Source organism: Barbus barbus, assembly GCF_936440315.1.
Source record: "Barbus barbus genome assembly, chromosome: 6".
NCBI lineage: Eukaryota > Metazoa > Chordata > Actinopteri > Cypriniformes > Cyprinidae > Barbus > Barbus barbus.
The window spans coordinates 6,439,552-6,460,511 of NC_136734.1; the positions used below are offsets into that span (position 1 = coordinate 6,439,552).

General features: G+C 35.7%; 1 protein-coding gene across 1 annotated transcript in view; it reads left to right on the forward strand.

Annotated features, from left to right (window-relative positions):
• brinp1 (bone morphogenetic protein/retinoic acid inducible neural-specific 1) overlaps positions 1-20,960 on the forward strand; it is a 151,024-nt gene that overhangs the window by 116,493 nt on the left and 13,571 nt on the right. Inside the window, exons 6-7 of the mRNA XM_079418656.1 lie at positions 13,303-13,539; positions 19,938-20,160. Coding sequence (XP_079274782.1) covers positions 13,303-13,539; positions 19,938-20,160 — 460 coding nt within the window. The remainder of the gene's footprint in view (positions 1-13,302; positions 13,540-19,937; positions 20,161-20,960) is intronic.

Below are 20,960 nucleotides of genomic sequence, written 5' to 3' on the forward strand. Positions count from 1 at the left end.
GTTGCTATGGAGATGCTAGAAATGCAACACAAATGTGAAGTTGTTTTGGATGCGAATGGAAAATTTGTTGGTTCACCATGTATTTTAATGAGAAATATTTTAATCTTAAAACAGAAGGAACTCATGCTTTCATGAACTTTGGAAGTATTACAGTATGATGAGGAATATATTTTATTAGACATCATGAAGTCACTAGACTAGTTTGCTTGAACACGCCGTTTTAGTTATGAGCTAAACAAACAAGAACTGCAAGATGCTAATTAGCTGATTATATAACTATGAAATATACATGAGATTTTGGTGTGGGATTTAAGGAAGACTTTTTGTTTCATTTGTTATGAAAAGTTACTTTCCCTCAGGCCATCCTGAGTTTGTTTCTTTGGAGAAATCTAGCATTCCATCACTTGCTCACCAATGGATCCTCTGCTGTGAAAGGGTGCCGTCAGAATGAGCTGATAAAAACATCACAATAATCCACATCACTCCAGTCCATCAATTAACTTCTTGTGAAGCCATGTTTGTAAGAAACAAATCCATCAAAACGGTTTCAACTTCAAAGCATTGCTAAAATTCAAGTTCGTAATCCATAATAACGCTTCTTCCAGTTAAAAAGTCCATATCCTGTTGTCTCTCACATTAAAATCCAGCCACATATATGTTTTGAACCATTTTATACTGTGTTTGGCGTATAAACAGTGCTTGATCTATGCATATTTCTCTCCTGATTCAGATCAGAGCACTTTTCACTGGAGTAAGCGTTATTATGGCTCTTTATTATTATCTTAATTATGGATCTGTTTTTACAAACACAGCTTTTGGCATCGCAATACATTAATTGATGGACTGAATTACTTGTGGATTATTGTGATGTTTTTATCATTTCCCATTAACACTGTTAATGCATATTGAATCTGTACTTCAGGATATTTTGCTCGTAAATGTGAGTTGGCAGTGAAAGCAGAAGCCGATTCTCCTACACCTGCTGCCAGTGGCCACAGATGCAAATAAAAGAAATGCCTCACTGCAGAGGCTTTAAAATGCATTATTTTTAAAGTATTGATATATGGATTTTCCCTCTCTTTTTCTCCTGTAAAAGTTTCAAGATTAACTAAAACTTTATGACTTTGTTCCACAGAAGTCATTTGTAGGATATTATGGTGGAGAGTATATGCTTTTTAATTTTTTTTTGTCCTATTGCATAACATTTGATATTTCAATATCCGTTTGTTCTTTCCCTAGAATCGCTGCTTATGCCTAAAAAGTGAAGAATGCAGTTCAGTAAAGCACTAAATCATAGTAAAAGTGCAAACTCCATTTCACCTTCAAACAATTTCATCTCTTCTTTCTGTGATCAAGATCCAAACCAAACCTACTGTAACTCTAATGGCTTTCAAACAACAAGCTAGATCACTTGCTTGTTAACTTGAAAATATTAGATGTGAATAATGGTGATGTGCATAAAAACGGGAATATAAAAAAATGGGAACACTTAAAAAATTATGCTTTAACATATAAGCTACGTGTCATTACCTGAACAACATGCAATCTTCAATTGAGGGAAAATATTCCTGTAAATGTCTTTCTGTATTGAAATAAACTGATTCATAAGGAAAATAATGTGAAACAGTTGATGAGAAGGCTAATGGTTAATGCATCAATCTGCACAGTGTGATATGGATTCCTCACTTGATTTAGACTAAATAAATGAAGGGAAATCAACTATCAAAGCAACACCGAGTTTGTTAATTTATTTTATTTTATTTTTTTACTTGAAAAATGACAGTTTTCAAAAGCAGTGGACAATCTAACAAGTATGTAATGCATGTATTTTATTTATTTATGACAGCAGCAGTTAAACACGTTCCACAGCACAGCATGATTGTTCTCAGGAAAAATAAATAAACAAACCATGAGCAAAATAAATATTAATGTTGAGTAAAATCAGCCATACAACCTACATATACAGCTCCCTGCTAAGGCGCAATATAACTGATATGGATGTGATTTGCAATGCCATACATCGCCAGAGACACACGAGTCACACAAATGGCGCCTTATGAGACTCAACTCGCAACTGATTTGTTGTATAACCCACAACAGATGGCTGTCTTTGCATATTCCAGTATTACTAATTAAAAGTTGGAAAAACTTGCACTTTGTTTCCAGTCTCTGTGGGTGAAACTTACAAAATTTTACACAAAGAAATCGAAGCCTATTTTTAGGATCATTAATGTTTTTGCATTTTCATCCTGACATCCACAACAACTGGTACTGCTTTTAATGTATGCTGATTTAAATAAATAGAAAAGTAAATTGCATTAAAATAATGAGACTCATGATTAAGAATAATGGAAATTATGTCAAGCAACAACAACAAATCAAATGTAAAATTAATTGCAGCTATTTCAATTTGGTCATAATGGTCCTTAGAACAGGTTTAAATTTCCTTATGTTTTTTTTACATTTTGAAGTGGATTTGACGTTTTCACTTATTCTCCCAGTGTTCTCAACTGGTAACATCAGTAACTTTGGTATATCGATTTGGATAAAGACAGCATTTGGGACCAATAAATAACATGAGATCAAGGAGAAGGCATTTCTAAGCAGGTGTAGTTAAAACGAGCCATTCATTGGTTAATTCACACCGTATTTTCTCTCTGATAGACACAAGGCTCTTCAGAGGCTTTTGACAGCCCATTGTAATGAATCCACTAGCAGAAAGAGGAAAGAAAGTTGCTTTTTGTTGCCGCTTGTTTTGTTTCTCTCTTTCATACACAACCGTTGTGTTCTTGCCGGAACCATAAGCCCATCCTGGAAGATTTATGAATACGTTAGAATAGCCTGAGCCAACAGTTTTCAAAGAAGTGGAGTGAAAATAAATTAAATAGCCCCACAGGCAATTCATCTGCTGCTTGATGGATTACATACTCATCTTCATACTCTCTCTCTCGCGCTCTCTCTCCCTCTCTGCCACTCTTGCTTTCTTAAGAAGATTGGCAAACATTTGGCAAACAAATGAATAAACACGAAACAATTCAATTAGGACATATGTGCAATGAAGTCTGTCAGTGATGAATTGTCGATGGAAAATATGTCTGGGTTTGAAGAGACAACGTGATGAAAAATGATTTGTTTTTCGAGGTGACCAGATCAATGTTTCTGTCTTTCTCAGGAAAAGACTGACGGAAATGACATGGCCATGAATTCTGGGAAACGTTTCTGGTGTCTTATTTTACATCAGGATTTAGAATTATTATTATTATTAGTAGTAGTAGTAGTAGTAGTATTTTTTTATTATTTTCATCATCATCATCATCCTTATTGATTGATTGTCCTCTTATGCAATTGTTCAGAAGTTTTGAATATGTAAGATTTGTTTTATCTCTTTAAAAGAAGTCCAAAACTTGCATTTGCTTGATTAAAAATATAGTAAAATTGTGAAATGAAATAAGTGTTTTCTATGTGACTATATTGTAAAACGTAATTTATTGCTGTGATCAAACCTGAATTTTCTGCATCATTACTCCAGTCTTCAGTGTCGCACGATCCTTCAGAAATCATTCTAGATAGATAGATAGATAGATAGATAGATAGATAGATAGATAGATAGATAGATAGATAGATAGATAGATAGATAGATAGATAGATAGATAGATAGATAGATAGATAGACAGACAAATAATGAAGCTATTTTAAATTGCAATAATGTTTCACAATAGTACTGTTTTTATTGTATTTTGATTAAATAAATGCAGCCTTGGTGAAGATACTTTTTTCACAAATGGAAATGCGGTCAAGGATTTCAGAAGGAGACGATTTTGCAGTTTTGTTTTAATATGCGGTTTCGGTTCAGAAGATCGAGAGATGCAGAGTTTCGTCTTAAATGTGCATGAGCACCGTAGATGCAAACGGACGGATGGAGGACCTTCACACTGCACAATGATCAGAGGCTCTGTTGTTCGGTTTGTTAAGCCATACAGATCGAAACACAATCAGCGCAGTATGACGGACAATCCAATCACGTTTAACTGCAGCGACGAGAGCGTCAGACTGATGTGGCACAGTCGCTGAGGATCATTCCCCTTATAAACGCACAGGTGCTGGGCATAGCTCTTCTGTAATGGTACATCATTTAAAAGATTGATGCCACTATCCTTATATTCAGCTCTCCGGGTTTCCAGGCATCCAGCAGGCTGATGAAATCCTTCCTGGCTGACCCTGAGGTCAGCTCTCAATCTGAGGTGGTCAATCAAGAGTGAGTTTCTATTTAGACTAGTGGGGCAGATAAATCAGCCATTTCCCTCCTCCTTGAGACCGGCTCTGACAGTAAATATATTTTCTTAGCCCTCATCCTCCAAAGCAATTTCAAGACGTTCTGTTTTTATATTGATTCGGTTTTAGTTTTCTGATGCTTGCGACAGCTTGATATTACAGTCCTTTCAACTCTGCCTTTATTTACAACACAACTCTAACAGTCTTTTGAGCTGACGTAAAGGTGTATTGATTTGCATCTGAAACGGTTCCAGGTTTCAAAAAGTAGATCTCAAATAGTTTCTGTGACTCCATACTGGCTGTGTACTGACTGCAACAATCATGCAATGTTGCATCTGGATATCGTTAGCAGATCTCATTAAGAATTTCAGCTCGGTGGGACATTTTAGCATCTTAAATACTGTGTACTTATATAGAAAATTAAAAAATGACATTTTTACAAGAGACTTTCCGAATTATGCCATAAGTCTGCATAAACACAAAAGCTCTGTTCAAATCCTAGTGCGTTTTCTCCCAACCAGGATTTTTTACTTTTATAAAATGTTGCCAGAATGACTGTGCTGCCTTCCAAGATAATTTTTTTAGGGGCCAAATTTGCATATTTCATTGACAGGGCAATTTTAGAATGCATTGTGATAAAGAAAACATCATTCAAAGTCAGTCAGAATATCAACTATGAATACATATCACTCGATACTGAACGATTTAAATATAAATATTTCAGTCTAATTACAGTAATAACTAATTAATCACCCAAATGTGTGTTACACTCATAGATGCAATTTACTTGATGTGATTCTCTGATTGGTTGAGAGGATTTGCGGAATTATGGGTAATGCAGTTTCTCACCAGAACTTCCACTGTTAAGCATGATAAAAAAAAAATAAATAAAAAAAAAACCTTAAGTAACACATAATACCATTAAGTAACACTCTATAAAGTGCAATAGTCAACTTCCAGAAATAAGTTCCATTTGCTCCATATTGGAAATTGATTTTTAAAAATAAGTTACAAACCATTAAAAACAGACCTGTTATGAGATATGAGGTTGGTATATGCTTGATTGGTTTATCCATGCTTTTGTTGAAGCCATCCGTTCATGTTATTTCAACCTAATTTTAAAAAATAATCATGTTTATATAATCAGAATTGCTGGTGAAAAGAACTATATTACGCACATTTCTCAGAAAAATTGCAACCAACCAGAGAATCAAAACAAGAATATCATACCAAATAACTATTTTTGTCTTTCTGTAGTCTCTCAATATTTAACTATTTTAAAATTTGTTCATAAAATGCATGTTCTGTAATAACTGTAAAATACATTGTTCCTATATCAACATCTTTAAATCAATAGTTTTGAATATTTCCATCATTTTTAATTTGATTATCATTTGCAATGTTTCATGGGATTGTTGATTTTTCCCTCACTAAAGGCATTGAGTTAAAAGTCTTGTATCTTGGACTTTCAAATTATTATTACTAGTATTATTATTTTTTATTTTTTTGCAACCCAGGCTCACTGGAAATATATGCTTGTGGTGACGTTTCTGCAACACCGATATCATGTACCTTACTGCATGTTTTTCGGTTCAGAATTCTAATGTCTGGGAAAAATAACAAACCCAACCCTAAACCTACCCAATAGTGTTTATGAATGCAAAAATGACAGAAAAACACATTTGGTGATACAAATGGGATATTTTAACTTACTTAACACAAGTAAACACAACATGCAGTTTTTATCTTTTATTAATATTTAAATTTGTTTGATGTGAAACATTAAAGTGTGACAAACATGCAAAAAAAAATAAAAATCAGGAAGGGGGCCAACACTTTTTCACACCACTGTATTTTAATAGTAGGCTAGATTGGGGTGGGTTAAATGCAGAGTAAATTTCCCTACATGGTCAGTAAAAGTAATCCGCCAATACACAGGTCATTATGCACATTCATGTCACTCTAAAATGACGACGCGCCCAAAGCAGCAAAACTGTACAAATGCTGGACATCCACACACCACACCACAGTATTATCAACACACCACATACACCTCCATAACAATGTGCATGAGATAATGCTCATCAAATAATAATGCACTCACCTGTCACTTGTAAATAAAGGGTCTGTCGTTCCATGCCCCTTTACTCGGATTTAAAAGTAAACACAGCCAACGAAATAACTTGTGCTCGGTGCTAGCTGTTAGCCACTGATAGCACTCATCGTTGCAATCTTTGAAATGGCACATAAAAACTTTGCTGGCTTTTGTTAGAGTATTCAGTTTGGGTGTAGGTCTTCCTTTCTCAGTAATTCTCTTTTGTCTGAAAAAGAGCGCCTTGAAAAAGATGATTTTAGTAGATCAGCAACAAGATCTGGTGTAGACGCCGATGACTGCAGCTGTCATTTTCTTTTTGTTTACTTTCATGTTCGTTCCTTGGAAATCCCTGACTAAAGGGGCGGTCTAACGCTGGGGGTAGCACTGGGCACGTAGCTGGACCCAGAGGGCGGGATGTCATTGAAAGTCAAAATTTGATTGACTGATGATTCTGTCACTAATGCTTGTAACAAATCAGATGTGACATCTTTCAACAAAAGGGTACCACCATCTGTGGTGCTGGCCTCTGACTTTTTTTTATGTAGGATATTCCAGTTCAACCTCAACTAAACTAATCGTAGGCAATTTAGTGGACATTGCACAAATAATAATACCTAAATAATCAATAAAATCGGACGGCCCACCACTGCGCTAGTAGTATAGACAAAATTTTATTTTAGCCAAACCCATTTCAAACAAGGTTATCTTATTATATTGTTACCTTTTAGACTTAAGAATACATCCATTCCAGACAAGGAAGACGCTCTGATTTGAATTTACAACATTTATTTTACCAACCAAACATGTTAGCATGTTTGTTGTCGTCTTCTAAATAATGTCGCGAGTGGGGCTTGAGGAAGTGACGTCGCCTGCGTCTGCTGAGTGCAACCTGATGCAGCCCTAGAATTGAGACACAGGACACAGACATACTGCAAAATAATAATAACGCGACTGAACGAGACAAAATAACGTTATAACATTTAGTTTCGTCTCGTTTTGGTCAACGAAAATGATGAGACATTTTAGCATAGTTTTTATTTTGTAAACCACATTTATTCTCATTTTCATTCGTCAACAATATTGCATTATATATTTAATTATAGTCATTGTCACATTACGAGCATTTACGTTGCGTCTCGTTTTCGTCACGTGATAAAGGTTCGTTGACGACAATATTCCGTCATAATTTTCATTGACGAAAGCAACACTAGTGGTAATCAAGGAGTTGTTCTATAAGCGCCAGCTGCTGGCAGAGAGTGACATTGCATCTCATTCAGCCCGCCTGCTGTTTCTGTGTCATGCATGCAGAAGTTTTATGTGGCAGAATTTCACAAAGCTAAAGTCAGGTCATTTTGTTTTTGCTTCAGATTTTGAAATTATACAGTCTAATATAAATCAAACCTTGCACATGTTTTTTTTTTGTTTTGTTTTGTTTGTTTTATGATCAATTCATGATTAAAATGCAGTGGCTGCCTCTAATTTCAAATGGCTATGAAAAATCAAGGTGCAACAAAGAGTGAAGAATATGCAAATGCTATTTAATATGTGATTTTTCAATTTCTGTAACTGAACATCTACAAACATAACCTAAAGCATCTTTTCATTTCTATATTTGTGCTATAGGCCTATGTTTATTTGTGCTATTACTTGTGCTATACACTTTTAATAATGTTTAAACTGTATGTTTATGTTTATTTTTGGCTAGTGATTTTTGCTGTGTTGTCGAAATTGAAAGTATCTAAAATATTGGGGTCATATAAGCGTATTTATTATAACAGAGATCAAAAACAATGATAACAGCAACTTTTTTTCTGTGTGTGTCAGGGCCAGTACAAATGTTGCAGGGCAAGTACAAATTTGAACCACTGGCCAGGCCAGTAGAAAAAAATCCTTAATAGAACCAAAGATGCTTAAAAAAAATGGAAGGGGCACTAATGCACTTCAATTTTGAGTGGTGTCTCTGTCACTTGCCTCACGGAACATACCTATTTCAGCACAGTTTTGGAGCAAAGCTATTGTGCTTACTGCAAACATTACATACATACATATATACAACATGATGCTTTTAACTTGAAATCTGCCTCCTGTTGCAAACAGATAAATAAGTAACCTGTGATTAGAACTGACCAGAGATCAGCGTGTAATTCTAGTGTGTGTCAGTCCTCTGTGTTTCAGCAGCTCACTCTCATGCGTCAGCCAGCAATTTCTGCTTCACCCTTTAGACAGAGGTGTTCCTCATTAGCCAGGCAGTCTCTGCATGCCATTTTCTCTTTATAGTTGTTACCTACTCTTTTCTGACTTTCTGGTGGCCTGTGTAGAATGACGCTCTATTGACACTTGTGCCTATTAGTCATTTTTAAACCTTGTGCAATATTCTCATGTCATTATTTGCTGGAGTTTATGCTAAATGAGTAGTGTTTCATCATACATGCTGATAGCAGCTTGAAGAGACTAAAGGAGTCAGAGCATTTTTTATTTTGTCATTTCAGTATGCATATTACTAGCATATTGACTGTCTGTTAGTACTTATAAAGCACATACTGATGGCTTATTTTGCATGACCATATCTAAACTTAATAACCACCCATATTAAAGTGTGACCAAAAAGTGCGCCTGCAAAGCAACGTTGGCTCCACGTGGAGGGACTCGCTACTACTGAGATAAAATACATTTACAAAAGCAGGCATGTGATTTTATGCTGTACCGGGTGCGCTACCAAGCAAGCTTACTTTACTAGAAAAGCCATACATATGGAGCTGGTTATGTGATGAAAATATTAAAATGTATTAGTTCACAGATCATGCATGGTAAAAGTGTTTTGAGCTCCAAACATAGTATTGTGCAAGGAACCACATGAAATTAAGTATTTATTAATCAATCTGCCCCGTCATCATAATTTGTTGCTGTTTTACTACGTGTAGCGTTGTGTGGGAATTGTGAATTGTGTGTATAGGTACACTTTTGAAGTGCTGATGGTTTTCTAATGAGCTTAGGTTGGAAGTTAATGTGGTGAGAAACTGGTTTATGTTTCCTATCAAACTTTTACTATGTGGTTCTAGAGCGGCTCTCATTGGTATTTCAGCAGCACCAACAAGTTACTGAGTAATGAATACTCAAGGAACCAGTGGCGCAAAATTAATAAAATAATGTTCCAATGGTCGGCGTAAAACCGTTCACCTGAGGTTGATGGCACTGGTTAAAAAGCCATTTATTTAATCGTGCGATTTCAGGGGAGGACAAGGAAACATTGCCACAGATCTGCTCTGCATTACTGATTTTCAGACTAACGTTACTGTCACTGAAGCCAAAGTCATATGTGGCGTATTTTATTTTACAGCATTAAAAGAGTGGGCTACTTTTCTTTACAAAGTGCAGTGCACTGTTATAAAGCTATGACCCTTTAAATGAGCTGGCCATAGCATCCACTCAATGTGATTACACAGTCGAGAGAAGGGCGGCTCGTAAGGTCTTAATTTTTTTAATGTGATTTTTAACAGGAACTTAGCCATAATTCAAGTAAAGCCTCTCACTCCATCAGTGCATTAGGTAATGATTATTTTGTGAATTTGGGGGTATACAATGCTCAATTAATCTTTGATGAAACCCTTGCTTATGAGGCGGACCGTGGCATCACAACCTGCACCGTTGCCAAGAGCCTGTGAACTCTGGAATCAGGCCCGATTTAAACGCCATAAAAATAGCAGAGCAGTCAAGGCCAAGTCCCATGGATGAAGTTTAACATTTAGATAACATGCTTCTCACCTGAATAAAGGGCACATGCAAGAGCTGATCAATAGTTCAGACCTTAAGAGGAAATGCATTTATTGGTTGGTATTTAGGAGGTATCCATCCTCTCGGCAGAGTTGGAGTCAAGACCAGCCCTGGACCGAAAGGGGTCATATTAAAGTAACACAGAGATATTACCTGCGAATAGAAACACAATGGTACAGAATGTACAAATGCAACACAGATTAGTCTAAATGGATACCGAGTTTATGATGAAATCCAGGGCAGACAGACTTTAATAACATGCACCCAACATTTTCTTACTGCTGAATGATGTATGGGATGCAATTAAATAAGCTAGACCTGCAATGTAGGTGCTCAGCTACAGGGAGAATAGCTGGTTTTAACGGGATGAAATGCAAGACTGAACTGATAAATTGTGCCCTGTTTTATTTTAAGTTTTAGCCCATTAAACTCCATCGCAGTCTGCCATCTTTCATGTTTGATGACTTTGGTTGTGGACACAGTCTGAGAATATGTGTGACGGTCTGATGAAACCTGCCTCTCTCAGCATCCGCAGGCTCTCATTAGTATTTTTACACCTGATATCTCATCATACACTATATTTTTCTGGTACGAGGACTGTTTTTCACATCAGCTGAATGAAGGGAGATTTTGCAATCATCCAGCAATGTTTACAAGAATGAAAGTGTGAAAATTAAGTGATCGAGGTGAATCTCATAAACAAGTAAAGCTCAGTAATGAAACTTGAAACTTACTGAAAACAGGACATATTTAGCACAAAAAGATGATGATTTAGCTTAATTATTATTTGACATATGCGGTATATATATATATATATATATATATATATATATATATATATATATATATATATATATATATGCATACTTAGATAGATAAATAAATAAATAAATAAATAAATACATAGATACATACATACATACATACATACATACATAGTCAGTCTGGGAATTTATTGTGCCTGAAGATACTTTTTGGAGAAAAATGTGCTTAATTTATTCACCTATTCACCTACACAGACATATTTGAATAGGCTCAATGAAAGAAGCTTTAAATTTAAGCATGAATGAAACAAACTTCAGACAGAGCTGTTTGATAAAATGATAATAGTGGAGAGAGAAAGGCGCTGGAATCCCTCTCTCGATGCTGCAGTGTTTCAGTAATGGAGACGGGGATTGTGTGTGTGTGCGTCGGGGCTGTTATTGTGAACCCAGGGCTGTTGGCACCACCAGTGTCGTCGAGCTGCACCCATCCATGAACCCACCATCTGGATTCTCCCACAAATCACATTAAAGTTGCAGGAGCAGGAATACATCACGCTAAATGAATATTGGCTCAGGGCTCCACAGTCAGTCTGATGGAGAGAGAGACAGTCGAGCTTCTGTGACGATCAGTTCTGCACTCTGATGGCAGCTCATGTCTGTCACATTGACTGTTCGGCAATGCTGCGACTCAGAGATGCTGGGAATCTGAACGGCCAGTCCAGCCCCCTCACTTCCGGGAAAATGACAAATGCATTTTCTGCACTGGCCTATGCAGAACTGCCATGATGCCAGGATGGATGCTGCTTTAGAGTTAGTAATGTATTGCTAGGTGTTTTTCAGCACATTATTGGTCATTGCTGGATGGTTGCTTACAGTCAGAAGTCTTGAAAGTTTTGTTCTTCAGGAATGTCTAATGCATTCCCCTTACTGGGGTTTACAGAAAACACTGTATGAGTTTTTGTATTACAGTATGCCAAATTTGCACTGTAAAAGTGGCACAAAAGTGCTTCTCAAGTGGCATTTATGTGTCTTTACACAGACTGTTAAAAGCTGCTCAGAGGTGGCCTAAATGCATTTACACAGCAATTGTTGATCCAAGGGACTGAGGAGGGTCAGAGCAGGAATAGTCTGGCTTTGATACTGCATTGCATCTTTACACTGAATTTTGAGCAGGCACAGAGCAGCCTGAACTCTGCTAATACACCTTTATATATTTTTATAATATGATTGTTTAGCAAAATCACATAACTACAAATGGCATGTTGAATTTATAAAAAAAGTTTGATGATCAGTAATTTATTTTAAGCTACTGTTATTTTAAGTGAAATATTTGACACAATATTAGCAATATTGTGTTTTTGTCAGCAAATAAATTTACAAATGAAACCACAGCATCTCTGAGCAACACATAACGCTACTTCAGATGCAGCTTGTGTGCCATTTGTTGATACTGATTTAATTTGATTGGTAACAGATCTATAGTGACAAATATTTAGTATATTTTTCTAATTACATGTAATAATTCATGTAAAATTATGCATGCAACTAATAAGGTTATATACAATGTCCACTATAAAGGTAAAAAATCCCCTGGAAATCAATTTAAGGTGGCAAATATAACATTGTAATGTAAATATTAATATAGTATCTGTTACTGCTGCTCATTTATAATTTTTGATTAAAAATTTGCATTAAATAAAAATAAAATTTAATCCAGGAAAAAAGTGAAAAACACCAAATTTGAAAGGAACAAAAAAAAAGTGAAACAGTATTCGGGGGGAAAAAAATAAAATAAAAAAATACCAGATTGCTTAGAGCCCTACGTATTCTAGTTGGTCTCTTACAGGCTGATGATTTGAGGAATCATTTGCATAAGTTTATTACATGGTGTAATGTTGCTATTGCATTCAACACAAGTGTGCACTCAGACCCCCCCCCCCCCCACACACACACACAGAGCGGAGGATATTATGACAGCCCTGGTAAATAAGCCGAAGCCGATCACGACAGAATACATCAATCACTCCTCTGTTTTATTCCATTATGTAAAGTCCTCCCACTCCGAGGGGACAGTTCAAAGTCAAGTGGACCTATGGCAAAACTTTCACAACAAGCTCGCTGCTCTCCGACAGCATGATCCACTGTCACTGTTGGCAGAATGTTCAGAGCTCATTTACTGCAGCTGAACTGTAAACGCTCTACGTAGGGTCCATATTGTATGGGGGTCCTTATCAGGTGCCCGTTTCCAGAGCGGGCCGATGCGCTGCTTAATGTGAAATCAAGAAAGTTCTGTCATCGGCTATCTGCAGCACTTTCTACCTGTTGCGCACTGATATGAAATCAATAATGTCTTTGGATCTCTGTAATGACTTTAACATTGATTCTCTTTCCCGTTTTCAGGTTTGCAGGTCATTTTCCCCGAGTACCTGCAGGAGAAGTTCGTCCAGTCAGCTCTCAGCTACATCATGTGTAATGGCGAGGGAGAATACGTCTGCCAGAACAGTCAGTGCGTCTGTCAGTGTGCCGACGAGTTCCCACAATGCAACTGTCCCACCACTGACCTACAGATCATGGAGAACACGCTCATTGGCATGGCAGAGACTTGGGAAGCATCTTACATCGACTTTGAGAACTCAGGTAACACTAGAGCAGCCATTTATATAAGACCAAAAAGCTGGACACTTTTCAGGATTCAAATTTCCAGGATAAAAACAGAAAAATAATCCTCAACTAGTGACTAAAAATAAAGATTTTCATTTATTTAATCACATGTCGGTGGGCGGAGTTGGTGTAAATAGTCTCTGCCAACAAGGTGAGCTATTTGCACTTAGTGTAAATAGACACTCCGTTTTTAATATATACAAATGCATGAAGTATACAATAGTGATCTTTAATGGAGAACAAATGAGTGTTCGGCTCAAGCCTGTGCTGATATATGGACATGATATTTTTAAACCGGACTGTCTAACCTAAAACTGGACAGATGGCCACTCTAGGTAACACCAAAAATGACAGAAATGCATTGCTATCTATAATTTTTCAGTGGAAACGTCCTTTCAAAACCCTAGTGGTAAATTGAGTCTGCTCGCAGAATGCCAACACAATGATCTGACAGCATTAGCCGGCAAGTTCGCTTGTCAGGTCTGTCAGCAAGTCTGGTCTAGAGCCAATTTTACGATCCATTGTCAAATTTGACAGTTTCACCATGCCACACATCATGACTAATAAGTAGATGTGGCGACAGCGAGCATCGAGTCAGGTGTTGTAATCCCATTCGTGGATCGATTTCGACAACGCTCTCACCACTGCACACTTCCACGGCTGCGCTAATTGGGCTAAGTGACGTTTGAAGTCATCTTCATTGATTTTGCTTGAATTAAACAGAAGACGTCTGTTTGCTCATTCAATAGAGGAGCTGCTATCGGCTCTTCTCTAGGCATATATTCAGTGCTCATTATACGGCAGCCATCTTTACATGCATTATACCTGCCTTTTCACTCATTTTTGCTGAGAGAACATCATTTTATTATTTGCATTCAGTCAACGAATCAGAAAATATAAGGAAGTTGACTCCATGTTGACAAATACATTCATTATTTTAATGGCTTTGGATGTGTGCATCATAAAATATTTAAATGGATTAATATAGTAATACATGTATATAGTGCATGTTATTATACAGTAGCACAGACTTATAATGCAATGTATAACAGGTGGTCTACTAAAAGTTGCATGCCACGGCATTTATTTGATCAAAAATGCATTATAAACCAGTAATATTGTGAAATATTATTACAATTTAGAATAACTGTTTACTATTTGAATATATAGTTAAACAATGTATTGCTGTGATCAAAGCTGAATTTTCAGCATCATTACTCCAGGCTCAAGTGTCACATAATCCGTCAGAATTCATTCTAATATGCTGATTGGCTGTTCAAGGAATATTTTTTATTATTATCAATGTTGAAAACAGTTGTGCTGCTGAGTATTTTTGTGGAAACTAATACATTTTATTTTTAATGATTTTATGAATAGAAAGTTCAAAATAACACCATTTATTTGAAATATTATTTGAATCTTTTGTAACATTTTAAATGACTTTACTGTCACTTTTTGATCAATTTAAAGCATCCTTGATGAATAAAGTGTTGCTGACTCCAAATGCTTGAACAGCAATTAAATGAACATAATAATCAAAAACCAAGGTAATGCAAATGGGTAACAAATGACTGCATATTTAAGCAAGACAACTTTCTGAATCTAGGCTGTCCTTGGCCAGTCGACCAAAAGCTTTAAATATTATTAATCAGCTGCTGATATGCTGAGTCTGTTTTTGATTTCTGTGAGCCACCTTGTACTGAAAACTCTGCATAGGACTTGCATGCTAACTTCTCTCTTTGAGCCAATATGCAATAAAGCAAGCATGAATAATTCAGCGCCCCACAATGCTTTCTCTGGGAGAAGAGGCACTTCTTGCGGTTTATTGTAACAGTCAATTTCACCCCACCGCCTGAACTCCAATCGCACGCCACGGGCAAAAGCTCTGCTCCATTCCCACTCCCAAAAGAAAGATTCACAGAAAGGCTGTGCAGGTTTATGAATGAATCTTCTATTCCTACCAACTATTTCTCTGATATCAGAGCTGCACTGCATTGCAAACATGAAGTGAAAGTATGTGTATCCCATTTAGATTTTGTCTGTCAGTTTAAGAGAACAAACAAAAATGCAAACTAAACATCCAACAAACAAAAATGTTCTTCTAACATCAGTGTATGGTTCCCATTTGGTTATTTATTTATTTACTTATTCACAAACTTATTTATTTATTTATTTATTACATGTGTAACCAAATCATCACTGACACATGTTGGATATTGAAGTATGTGTACATACAGTACAATTACAGCATACTCACACATACTTACTTATTTTTTTTACACTTCATACTCACGCGTACATACTTTAAACTCAAATAAATCAATGTGTACTGTATAGCAAATCTCAGCTGCTTGATTGTTTATATTGTCACAAAATGTAAGTATGTCATTGTCCAGCTTGTGAAAATAAATTTAAAAATAAATTAATTAATTATTAATAATAATAATAATAATAATAAAACAATCTGCACATTGTAAAAAAAATATTCCTACTGTCCTGGTACAACTTGAGCCATTTGGTTGTTGCCTGTATGACAAAAAATAAATAAATAAATAAAGTTAAAATACAAATAAATAAATAAATACATATTAAACAGTATGTGCAGAGATTGCTATAGTTCTTATATATTTAAATAAGGTTTGACCATTACATTAAAAGCAGATTGTCATGTTTCTGGTCTGTTAATGGCACTTCTACAGCACCTTCCTGATCTGCAAGGAGTAAATTGCATTTCTGAAGGAACACAATCTCAGGCATCATTAGTCCACTAAATGGAGTAATGAAAAGTATGCTGGATATGAGCAACTCGAAAGGTCTATTCTTGCATTAATAACTGTGTAACTGCCTACAGTTAAAACCAAAAAGGATGGTTGTAAAATCATTGGTCCTTGATGTAGAACATCACCTAGATAGTGACCTTCAGGTAGTCTGTGACATACAGTAGTTAAAAAAAAATAAAAAAAAGATCTCAGAAATATATATTATTTAATTAATAATCTTTGTTTTATTTACAGAGCCATTAGTTTTTATCTCACCTAGCTGCCAAAGCAACAAACATATATAAAGTATCAGTTTAAATTTGAGTTATTTTAGTAAATCAAGTTATTATCAGTTTACGTTTTAGTTTTTAGAGTGTTAATACTATTTATCATTTTTTTTATTTTCTTTAATAAGTCTATGTAGTTAATAATTTGTATTCCAGTTTTAATTATTTTAGTATGGCATGTTAAACTAAATTCAAATGAGAATTAGCCGAGCTGAAATATATATATATATATATATATATATATATATATACGTATATTATTTTAAGCTAACGTTCAGTTAACACTTCAGGATACATATTTCTTTCTTTCACATGCTTTTAGTTTGATTTAACTGTAACCTGAGTAGACTACATGTATTTTCTGGTTCCCTGAACCAGAAGACTGTAAGTAAAGGAGAAAAAAAAAATGGGTCTGTGTAGCTTTCATATACACTTAACCCTGTTTTAACATTTTCAGTCGTAAAAGTTCAGTTAATAACATTCATCTGATAAACACTTTTATATAACATTGCAAAATGATTGTGGAAAGGTTCTCTGAATGTCGTCGACCTTAAAGGGCTGTCCTGCGTAGATCGCATTTAATGCAGCTCACACGCCGACAGACATTTTTCACCTCGCTGATCAAATATTTCTGAACAAAAAACATAAAGCAGAAATAGGTTACTCCCCAAGGTGATTGCTCAATATCCACCTTATGAGCATGCTAGCTTATATATTATTAACAGGTAATAAAAGGTCCAAATAAAACCAGACACTGCGATATATTTATATAGAGCAGAGGACACTCAAATTGAGTCTGTGAACCTCAAGGTCGCCGCAATATTCCTCTGGACCGACCCAAAGAGAAAACGCTCCAGCATGAACAGATGAATCTTCTGAAATGTCAAGTTGATCAATTAGGGAAGTAATAATTGTTTAAATGTGTTAATAAAGTCTTAATTTAATGTCAGTAAGTTCTTAAATCATCACCTAACCCATCATTTAGAGGTGTGACTGAATACGATTGTCACCGTTCTGTCAGATATAAACTGTCTGGATAAATCCTGTCATAGCAGGCTGGAAAATTAGGAAGCCTCTGGGTTTTTTAGTGCAAACATTTAGTGTCCTAATTGTTGAAGACCCAGAGGCTCCTGTCATCACCTGTGAAAACTGAACATTATTTTGAAATACTAGTATTCATAGAAGATTTATAAATGAGCGGGTAACATTTTATAAATGATGATGACACTTATATGCAAAATATATAGGCTACCGTACCGATCAAAAGTATACATTTATTTTATCAAAATTATATTTTTAATCATATATATATATATTTTTTTTATAAATAAATAAATTGTGAATAAATCAACAAAAATATTTGGCCAAAGCACAAAAAGTAGATATTAATTAAAAAAGAGATGTAACAAATAAACACTAGTTTGAGTAATATAAGTATGCACATACAGTTCAAGTATATAAGCGATCAAATAGAGAATATCTGCATGCTTACAGTAAATATTAAAGTACAGCTTTGACTGTGTCAGTGCACATTTTACATAGCAGCTCAGTGGAGGTTTAAAGGATGCTTAGAAGTGAGCATATACGTATATATAAAAAAGAAAACACATATGTAAATACACATGCATTTGCCAAAGTTTGAGAGCTCAGTTTTAATAAAAGATTTTGCAAAAACAGGGAATGCAACAAATTCCTGGAGCACAACTGTTTTATTCTGCTTTGAAATATTCATATAATTAATATATAATTAATGTTATTATTAAAGAAAGTGTCCAGAGTCAACCTAAAGTTTCCGCTAGTTATATGCAGTATAATATATTCAGAATGCTGCTATTCAGACACTTGTTTTGTTGTAGAATTATTACAATATGTGTCAGGCTTTTTACCGATAGTGAAGTCTCCAAATGTCTGAAGTACAGAGCAGAGCATATTGTTTTCTGTTATGTTTTAAAGGGCATTTAAAAGGCATTTTAAAAAAATACACATGCATTTTTTGTTTTATTTATTTTTTGCATGTGTAAAAAAAAAAAAAAAAAGAAAGAAAGCAAGCTTGCTGCCTTCACGTGCACAGGCAGTGATAAATGCATTCCCGGTATTCTTGGGAAAAGACAGTGTTTGTATCATTACAGGTCTACTGTGCTTGTGTATGTGTGTGTGCATGTTTTCGGTTCCTTCTTGCTCTTGACAAATAATTTTCATCAAGTAACACACCAGTAAACACAGGCGCTCTGCAGACAGTCATGTGTCATTGCGTCAGAGCCTGCAGCGCTTTCTGGATTCAGATCCCACACCGTGTCATTTTAATAGCATATCAAACACATCAAAGGAAACAAGCAGGTGGAGTTGTTAAACACCGTGAGTGCATGTTTAAACCATTATATCGACATTTCCAATATGACCATGCTGCAAATATTTAAATGGACCATCAACCAAACTTGACTGCACTCAAACAGACACTTTTCTCGTATGTGCCGTGGGCTACAGGCACGTTCATAGTTAGAGCTCATCTGACTACTGTCTGACATGACTGTGTCATTGGATTCCCATATGACATGTGATATATCTTTTGTTTAAAGCAGTGGCTTTCGATCCTGTAGGGTTGAAGCTAAACTAAAAAAAAAAAAAAAAACCTTGAATTAACTTATACCTGGATTTAAAATAAACTCAAACGTTTTTGTGATATAATGCCAAACAATTTGAACTAGGGCTGTGCGATTAATTATGAAAATAAATAAATAAAATGTGCATTACATTGATGTGATCTTTCTAAAGTTACTTTTTGCACTTTTTTAAACTACAGTAAAAAAAAAAAAAAAAAAGTCCCTAAAAGGGAAATTAAACAATTTTTGGTTTGGGACACAGGCTGATTAATGTTATTAATGTTAACTAGCAGTCAAACCTTTATTTACTCACTGTTTTAAGCTACTGTTTTGGTAAGGCAGTCTATAGCTAATAGACAACTCATTGTATAAAGCTCTTGGAAATTTGACATTATGAAAGTAAAATGGATTGGATATGGCTTTGCATTTTGACTTTAGTGACACTGAAGGATTGAATGGTGAAAGATGTGAGATGGAAATCATTTCGACTGCACACTGAACTCTGAATGCTCTCTATGTAATGGTATTGACAGTTTTGTGGTTAAAATCAATCCTTGTCCGTTAAAGTCAATACTTTTCTCCATCACTCTTAACAGGTTTCTCCCACAATGGATTCCAAGTATCAATATGTGGTTTATGTGGATATACTTTTGCCCTTCGCCGAATGAGCACCTGTCTCTCTCTCTCTCTCTCTCTCTCTCTCTCTCTCTCTCTCTCTCACACCTTAGATGAGTTTAAGTCGTTTCTGAAACGTCTGCCCGCGACACACTTCCTGCCGGTGAGCAGCGTGCACCTGCTGTGGGGCAGCGACTGGGACCTTCAGAACCGCTACCGACTCTTGCAGAGTTCACTGGAGGCCCAAAGACTGAAGATTCAGCGCACGGCCCGGAAGCTCTTCGGTCTGAGCATTCGCTGCCACCACAACCCCAACCACCAGACACCCAGAGAGAGGTGAGAGCTGATGTCCCCACATAATAATACAGCAGGAAACTAGGGTTGTATTTCAACTGCTCATAATAGACCTCAATGGGACACTCTTAAAAAATTAATGTTCCCAAAGGGGAAATAAAACAATTTTTGGTTCCTAAAATAACTTTTCAGTGAACAGTTCTTAAAAGAACCGTCATTTTCTTAGTGTGAAGACCATTTGCATTATCTAACAAACCATTTTACACTTTAATAAACCTTTTGTGGACTTTAAAGGTTCAATAGATGCTAAAGTTTCTTCATGGCACCATCAGAAGCTTTATTTTTAGAGTTAGCTGTCCACTTTCAGCGTCTTTCTGGTTCTGGAAGTATTTTCCCATTCATTTTCTCATTAGGGATTTAAGGAAATTCATGAACTAAACCAGCCAGCTTCCAGATGAATCACAACATTTTAGCATTTGATTCCTAGCTAAAAAGTATCTAGAAAACAAGGAAGGATAATGTATTTATGTATGGGAGAAACTACTCATCCCATGAATACTTAAAAAAAAGATTCCCAAAGGGGTTTTTCATTGCGATGTCATAGAAGATACATTTTTGGTTCCCCAAGGAAATAAACTTTTGTTCAATGGAAAGGTTCAGTGAATATTAAAGGTTCTTCATGGAACCCTCAATGCCAATAAAGAACTATCTATCTATCTATCTATCTATCTATCTATCTATCTATCTATCTATCTATCTATCTATCTATCTATCTATCTATCTATCTATCTATCTATCTATCTATCTATCTATCTATCTGTCTCTCTGTCTGTCTGTCTGTC